Below are 8,297 nucleotides of genomic sequence, written 5' to 3' on the forward strand. Positions count from 1 at the left end.
AAAATTAAAAACAAAAAATTTATAGGAGCAAAATTTGAAGGAAATCTTTTAAGACAAAAAAATGAAATTTTGTATATTTAGAGGGACTAAAAACATATTTAATTCCAACTAAAAAAATCATATGCACAGTAGTCGTGGTTGTGGATAAAATCCAACATGCATGACACATATAGCTTAACGAATAGGCAAAGATAAATTAAACTTATATAATAAATACCCGTAAATAATGGTGGCCTTGAGCATGGTTTGATATGAATTTATCTAAATATTGAATGAACATAAATTTATTTTAATAGTATTGTAAATAGTTATATTAGATGATTATATATTTTTGTTTTTTTAGTAGCAACGTACTTCATAAGTTTACATAAATATATTTTATTTTTATGAATGTATGTTAAAAAAATGAAAGGAAAGAAAAGAGAAAAATATGAAAATAAATAAGAAACCAGAGAAATAACGATGCATGTAGTATTACATGAAAACGAAGGATTTAATAAATTCTAATATATTTATGGTGCTATGCATGTGATTGAATGATGGTGTTTTTGGTGATTGATATGTATGACTTCAATAGTCATATTCAACACATGAAAGTGATTGAAAATAAATTGTGTGTTATTTATTTCATATTTAATACAATTAAATTTTTATGCCATATTATTCGTGTTTTCTTCATTTTTTTAATTAAATTTGCAAAATTTAAGTATTTAAATTAAAAGGAAAATTCTCAATTTTAGATTAAAGACATGTATGGATTGATTTTTTATTTTTGAGGACATATTTTTTTCGGCTTATAGTCTTTCATCCATTAGATTGATCTAGTGGTTGAGATTTAGAGAAGGAGAGAGAGGATCCAGTTCCAAGAATTTCTTCTAAAAAAATCCTAAAAACAACCTAAGACCAAAAATGTAATTCCTTATTTTTACTACAAGTCACTTGCAGTTCCGTGTGCTGACAGGACTCCGTTGCTAGATTTTGTAAGTCCGACAAAGCCAAACTGTTCCTTTGTGTTCTCTGCAAATTGCCCGTTGTTTCCTTCTTTCGAATATTATCTTTGATTCTCTTACTATTCTTATTTTCTTCTCTCCAATATCTTTGGAAACAATCACACATTAAAGCATCATCACTGTTATATCTCTTATATTCTCTCTCAGTCTCAGGCATGTCAACAATAATCAACTTCTCTTTTTATATTGAAATGAAATTTCACGAACTTAGTTCAGTTGCTCAGAAAATTGTTTAAGCAAGGAATCCAACTTTTTGCAGTTTTCATGCTACTATCCCTTTAAAGTTATATAATTGCAATTAAACCCTTCTATTTTCGTTGCTTCTAATGTTACTGCTGTTTCTTTGATTTAGGTCTAATTAGATGGTGCATGATCTTATACTTCAGTTCAATTCAACTATGGCATATTCAGGATCAATTCAATTGTCTCGCGACTTTAGGCAATACTTTAGTAATGGAAGATGTAGTTTTTGTCATGTATGTTTTAGTTGGTTATTTGATATGATTTATGCTTTATGCTCATGCAAATTTTGTATAGAATGTTGATTTTTAATTTGTGTATCTGTTTGACAGAAACCTAATTCCGGTAATCGATTATGTTTTGTCGCCTTCAATCATCCGCGGCATAGTTTGGTATGTCTCTCAAGTGTTAAAATTTCATATTTCTTGTGGGATGCTATTTTTGTTAGTTTGATAGAATTTTGTTTTCTGGTAGTTTCATTGGATACAATTAATGAATTGGATTCATGGAGAATTTTCTTTCTGTATTGACAGAGGATGGATTCTTCAGCACTCATATTTTCCAGATTACATGTCCAAATTAAGCCTGTGCCTTCTAGATCTAATGTTTTGTTGTGCCGGTCGGCCCTGGTACCGGCTGGAGGGTGTGAGGCTCCGCTGATGAAAGTGGCTACTGTTTCTTTGTCAAGGTCTATCTATTTTTCTCCTTTTGTAGTTGAGAGTTGAAACAAGTTTCAATATTCGCTGGCATGCATGTTAGAAATAGAAATGATGTAAAAAATAGGACAGTTATGGACTGGACTCATGTAATTATGGTAATTAGGATAACTATAACTTCTCGTATTTCGTTGTCAAAAAACTTCTCGTATTTCCGACTCGTTGTGTGTATAAATGAAAGAGATTCGGCTCCTCTAAAATGAATTGCTCACTTCAGAGAGTAAAATGAGTAATATCAATAGTTGATAAACAGATCTATAGTCGGTATTATAATATGCACACACATAACAAATCATAGGTCATTAATATATGAAGTGACGGTGGAGGACTGAGTAGATATTGGGAATCGACCAAACTCCATCGAAACTCTTAAAGTTAATAATTAAAATATGAACTAGTAAAATTAAACCACTGCATGGTATTATGATATTTTATATCTATTGTGTGCATTAAGTTTATCCACCGAAACTCTTCTTCTTTTTTCTGCTACCTGTTCCTGAACACAAGCTCTATAAAGATATTTATATTTTGAAATTGATGTAGGTCATATAATGCTATATCAGGAGGACCAATTGTGCTTCAATTGATCCCTGCCCTTGGTATCATTGGCTTTGCCGCCTTTGGTCTTGAACCTCTCATGCGGCTTTGCAGGGCTCTATTTCTCCAAGAAGTCGGTATCTTATATTATTCCATGTTTTGTTTAAAGAAATTGAATAGTATTATTAGTTGACATTCTGTTTGATAACATATGTTTTCAGTGGAACGATAAAAGTTGGAAGAAAAGTACTTCACGTTATATAATGACATCTTATTTTCAACCTTTGCTGCTGTGGACTGGGGTAATGCTCATCTGCAGGTATCTTTTTGGATCAGCAAGTCTTTTCCATTGGAAGTTTGTGAAGTCCTATCGTTATACACCTTGATATAAACTGTTTCAGGAGTTTAGATCCACTAGTTCTACAGTCAGAAACACGTCCGGTTATAAAGCAAAGGCTGTTGAGTTTTGTCAGATCTTTTTCAACTGTGTTTACATTTGCTTATTGTTCTTCAAGGTAAATTCGATTATGTGCAGAATTATGTTAACAGTTGTTAATATCTAACCATATTATTAATGTATCTTGCACCTAATTGTTAGATAAGCTTATTTTTTTTTCTTATTGTTAGAACTAGATGAAGTAAATGCACAGTGATTAGTCTTCTTATATCATAAGATAAATATATAACTCTAATATTCTTTTTAAAATGATAATGTAATATTGTACTTCTTGTTTTCAGCTTTGTTCGACAAGCACAAAACTTCTGTAAGGAGACAAAGGACACCAGTGATGAAAGAAAAGTATGTTCGTTTTACAAATCGTCGCCATTTATCCATTCATGTGTCTGTAGGATTTTGCTAAAATAATGGGTTAATTTTGTGGCGTGTCCACTTAAAGCTTTAGACGAGTTGTGTTATTCCAAATGAAGATTAGAATGATTTTCCTCATTTTCATGTTGGATGTTTTATTGAGGGAATTCCACGTTGTTAATTATGAGGGTGTTCCTGAAACGTAAGTGCAAAGCTCATTCAGTGTAAAATTGTACTGTGCATGACAGATGAGCATTGATCTTATTGGGAAAGCTGTATATACTGCAATATGGGTTGCTGCCGTGTCATTGTTCATGGAGTTGCTGGGTCTCTCCACACAAAAGTGGTTGACTGCTGGTGGTATGGGTACAGTATTGCTGTCGCTTGCAGGTCGTGAGGTACGATAAGGCTCTTTGATACTTTCTATGAGAACAATTAAGTCATCTTTCTCATTTACATTTTTATGTATAATCGTTTGTATCCAATTTCATTAAATTCCTTAAGATCATAGTCTTGCTTTCTCACTATTTTTCTGCATTCAGATATTCACGAACTTCCTTTCAAGTATGATGATTCATGCAACTCGACCATTTGTTGTGAACGAGCGGATTAAAACAAAGATTAAAGGATACGAGGTTTCTGGTAGAGTTGAGGTTAGTAGTTATTATCTAATCTAACTTACTGAAAAGGTAGTATAAGACAATTGATCGAAAGTGAGCGGTTTCCATTATAAGTAACATATATAATTATTTTTTTGCTTCATATTTTCTGTAGCATGTAGGTTGGTGGTCACCAACAATAGTTAGAGGTGCTGATTGCGAAGCTGTTCACATTCCTAATCATAAATTGAGTGTAAATGTTGTGAGAAATCTTAGTAAGAAAACTCACTGGCGCATCAAAACTCACCTGGCTATCAGTCACTTGGATGTAAACAAGATTAATGTGAGTAGAGTACTCTTGGTTTAGTTACATTTTGAAAAATTACCAGGACTTTTTGATGGCTATCTCCTCGTCTAGAAATTGAGGCAATATCTTCTTTATTTTTTCATGCAGAGCATCATAGCTGATATGCGCAAGGTTTTGGCTAAAAATCCTTTAGTAGAGCAGAAAAAATTGCACAGACGGGTTTTTCTGGAGGATGTCAATCCAGAAAACCAGGCTCTTATGGTTGGTACCTTTTTCTGGTTTATATTATATTTTATGAGATTATGAATTTCAGCATCTTATATTTTGCCCTTTATCTTCGATCTTGGTTCTGAAAGACGTTTATGAAAGGGTAACCTTGAGATGCATCTCATAGCTTGGAATGAAAAACATTGCTTTCTTTTGCATCTCAATTTGTGAAATACTTTTTATTCTTTACCATTAATAGCGATAACTAATTATGTCTTGTCTACTAATTTATCAATCCATGGAATCTGATTGGCTATCTTCGCCCATGGCGGGAATGAAGCATTTATGTCATTAACATTTAGGAATATGTTCAAATACGCTTTTAGCTCCTCTTATCTGCTCTACTATTCACTGTTGTGAATTTTCGCTTTTCTTCTTTTCATTTCTTAATTATCATTATCTTATACATGTCTTTTTCTGTTACAGATATTAGTATCTTGCTTTGTTAAAACTCCACATTCTGAAGAGTACCTCCGTGTTAAGGTGAGACTAGATTGCTAATAGCAAATTGGCAATTGCATCATAAAATATCATTATGATTTATTTTATATTCAATTCATTTTGTTTGGTTAAAATTCATTTTGTTTGGTTAACTGTTATGTGGCTCACTTCAGCTTGAGTGCTTGATAATTATCATGTGATAAAACAGGAGGACATTCTCTTGGATCTTCTTAAAGTCATCGGTCATCATGGAGCTCGGCTAGCCACACCCATCCGCACAATTCAAAAGATGTACGGTGATCCTGATTTAGAAATTGATCCATTTGACGACGCCATTTTAACTCGTTCCAGCGCAAAGGGAAATCGCTCTATCCCATTCATAGATCTACCTTATAAAGTTAAGCCTTCAACTCAATCGATTATTGTAAACGGTGAAAAAGATGCCAAGATTCGTGAAACCTTAGTATCTGGTTTCAAAGATGAAGGTGAAAAAATTGCCGCGACATGGACCCCTTCTTCTACTGCAAAGTCCCAGGATAAATTCAAGTCATCATCTCAAGCCAAGACCCAAAATGTGGGTTCTACTTCTGATAACTTAGTCCAGAAGGCCTCTAAATCTGGAACAACACCCCAAATTTTGTTATCATCTGATGAAACTTCACCGTCAAAGAAAGATGAAGAGAAATGATCTAGCCATCTTTTTTTAACTGGCCATCATGTATTGTATTATCCCTAGTTGTGGCGTCGCTTGTTCCATGTAGCCGATCTCGCTTAGTGGGATAAGGCTTGATTGTTGTATTATCCCTAGCTGATTAGTCATTAAGGTAATCTGGTATTATAAAGTTTATGTCATGCTAGGGAATATATGATGGGTCTAAGGAATGGTTCCATTGGTTGCAGATCTAGTATTACATGCAACCTTGCATATATAAAAGGTTGATTTTAGCACTAGAACTATAACTCAAACTGGTGACCTTAACTGATTATGCATATTATGTACATAAAGTGGTGGAATGTGTACCATAAATCAAATTCTTTGAATGAATAACATATCAAGTTAACAGATGTTGATAATATACATCATAAAATGAGACATGTATGTTAATTTTTATTTTTTTATCAAGTAGTTTGATGACTAGAAATTTCACCCTTAAAGTGAATAAGTGTTGTGTATGAGGTTCGAACTCTGACTCTTGCATATAAAATGTAATGCCCCTACTAACTGAACTAAGTTCACGAGGATTGTATATTAATTTTTTATTGGTGCATATTAGAAGTAGAATAGAAGATAAAAGAGTAATGAATTTTAACTGTGTTTTGATTTCTCAAAAGTCAAAACAACCAGTTGTGAGGCAAAAATAGAAAACTTGTAGGGGATGTATGGAGGGAGTAGTGTTTATTCCGAAACAAGCAACCAAAATTTGGCTAATTTGGCTACCCTTACTACAATTTTACTGGGAATATATGGTTGGTTTATAAGTCTAAATAAAAAAGTTCCCATGGTAAATTTTCTCCATATTTTTGCGATAAATTTAAAGGATACGTCTTATTCTTCGATTATTAAACGATGCAGTAAATAATTAATCATCACATTCTTATTCTTCGATTATTAAATTAAGTAAAATGTTAGCCGGATACCAAGTTTAAAAAAAAAAATTAAGTAAATGTTAACTAATGTCGCAGGACAGGTAACCAAATATAGTAATAATATCTTGGAACTTGGAACTTGTGAAATGAACAGCTTAAAGTAGTTTTTCAGAAAGTAGTTTTTCAGACAAAAACCTTTTCTTTCCCTTCTTTAACTAAGTGTCCCAGAGGGTTGCAAGACCCTTAAATTAAATTCTCCATTTTTATCCATTACCACTAAAAATATCACATTTGACATAGGCATTATTAACCTAGTACTTGGTACTAGTTATTCTTAATTCTTAATCTCAAATAAAAACAACAAAGATTTATCTTTCCTTTTTTGACAGTACAACAAAGATTTCTCAAAAATAAAACAACATCATTAAACAACAGTACAACACAAAACTCAAACAACAAAAACAACAACCTATGACTTCCTCGTACCAGAACCAACAACAACATCACCACCACCATTTCCCAAACTTTCAAAAACAAAACCCATCGGAAACATTCCCCAAGAAACCTCATAAGCTTCTTGTCCCGGCACAATCGGCGGAAGAGACCGAATCGAAACACCATGAAAAGATTTATCACATTTCTGACACATCAAACAACAACCTTCATAAACCCTAGAATACTCATACAAATGATAACAATAAGGACATGCAGTCCAAAAACTCACATTACCATTTCCATTCCCTAAACCATTATTAGTACCTTCAAGTTCAAATTCAAAGCCTTTATCATATTGGGCCTTTTGGGCCGGATCAGATAAAACGGCCCAAGCATCAGAAACAAGTTTAAACGCAAGTTCAGAAAACGAAAAAGGATTCTTATCAGGATGAAGAAGAAGAGCAAGAGTACGATACTGTTTCTTGATAAGATTAAGATCTTGTGAATTTCGATTGATTTGAAGAATTGCGTACCAATCGAGATGATGATTGTTCAGATTCAATGGCTTTTCTGCTGCTTCAAGAACATCGACAATTGCTAAGATCTGATCGGAACCTTCTAGAAGAGGTTCGGTTTCTTGAACGAGAATTGCGATTTCTCGTGAACCTTTTAGATCGCGTTTTTGTAAAAGTTCTTCTCCGATCTCTAATAATCGTTCTGCTTCGGCTTTGCTTGTGTTCATTTTTGGTTGGGTTTTCTTGTTTTTTTTTTTTTTGTAAGAATGGGTTGAGATTTTTTGTGTGTGAAGAAAAGGGGTGGGTGAAGTTACGACGTGACACGGTAAATTAAATATGTTTCATGCACGGTCCTTTTTAGGGAACCGTTTATTTTTGTCATTTACTTTTTGACCGGAATTTATATTTTTCTCTCTCTCTTGTTTTCAAAAAAATATTTTTCTCTCTCTTTTTTTTTTTTTAATGAGAAATCTGAATTTTGAAAATGGAACGTGTATTGGGACTGAAATCTCGTCAGCCTAATAAAAGTTTTTTTTTTTCTTAAAGTTTATTGAACGATTGATGTATCTAGCCAATATTTAAATTAGATGTATCAGTTATTCAATAATTTGAAAAATAATTTTTGCTTATAAATAAGGTCGGAGGGGAGTATTATGTTTTAAGTTTGGAAATATAACAATTTTTGTTGACTAATTTTTCTTCTGTAATTCCCTTGAGCTTAACTTAGATCGTAAGACATTGCATTATATATGCAGGGGGTCGGAGTTTAAACCCTGATCATCCCACTTATTCACCTTAAAGGTGAAATTTATAGTCATTAGGTTACTTGAAAGAA

General features: G+C 32.9%; 2 protein-coding genes across 3 annotated transcripts; one reads left to right on the top strand and one right to left on the bottom strand.

The window, feature by feature from the left end:
* Positions 1–904: 904 nt before the first annotated feature.
* On the top strand, positions 905–5,990 carry LOC123914400 (mechanosensitive ion channel protein 3, chloroplastic-like). Of its 2 annotated transcripts, none has more exons than XM_045965536.1 (14): positions 905–980; positions 1,363–1,486; positions 1,583–1,642; positions 1,784–1,938; positions 2,510–2,636; positions 2,725–2,822; positions 2,905–3,018; positions 3,242–3,302; positions 3,560–3,709; positions 3,854–3,964; positions 4,086–4,253; positions 4,365–4,478; positions 4,911–4,967; positions 5,134–5,990. In XM_045965536.1, the coding sequence occupies exons 2-14, from the start codon at positions 1,373–1,375 to the stop codon at positions 5,611–5,613; spliced, it is 1,809 nt and encodes a 602-aa protein (XP_045821492.1). In that variant the 5' UTR covers positions 905–980; positions 1,363–1,372; the 3' UTR covers positions 5,614–5,990. The 2 variants fall into 2 exon arrangements, with proteins under 2 accessions (XP_045821492.1, XP_045821493.1); XM_045965537.1 differs by having other exon boundaries at positions 933–1,163.
* An 874-nt stretch (positions 5,991–6,864) lies between these two features.
* Positions 6,865–8,297, bottom strand: LOC123915791 (dnaJ protein P58IPK homolog B-like). The gene has a single exon (XM_045967031.1). The coding sequence runs from the start codon at positions 7,687–7,689 to the stop codon at positions 6,982–6,984; it is 708 nt and encodes a 235-aa protein (XP_045822987.1). The 5' UTR covers positions 7,690–8,297; the 3' UTR covers positions 6,865–6,981.

This window comes from Trifolium pratense, linkage group LG3 (assembly GCF_020283565.1).
Source record: "Trifolium pratense cultivar HEN17-A07 linkage group LG3, ARS_RC_1.1, whole genome shotgun sequence".
NCBI lineage: Eukaryota > Viridiplantae > Streptophyta > Magnoliopsida > Fabales > Fabaceae > Trifolium > Trifolium pratense.

Excerpts from the sequence above, each read along its gene's own strand:
- LOC123914400 (XM_045965536.1), top strand. The coding sequence starts at position 1,373 with ATGGTGCATGATCTTATACTTCAGTTCAATTCAACTATGGCATATTCA. Across the intron at positions 1,939-2,509 it reads GCTACTGTTTCTTTGTCAAG|GTCATATAATGCTATATCAG; the intron begins GTCTATCTATTT and ends AAATTGATGTAG. Across the intron at positions 4,479-4,910 it reads CAGAAAACCAGGCTCTTATG|ATATTAGTATCTTGCTTTGT; the intron begins GTTGGTACCTTT and ends TTTCTGTTACAG.
- LOC123915791 (XM_045967031.1), bottom strand. The coding sequence starts at position 7,689 with ATGAACACAAGCAAAGCCGAAGCAGAACGATTATTAGAGATCGGAGAA.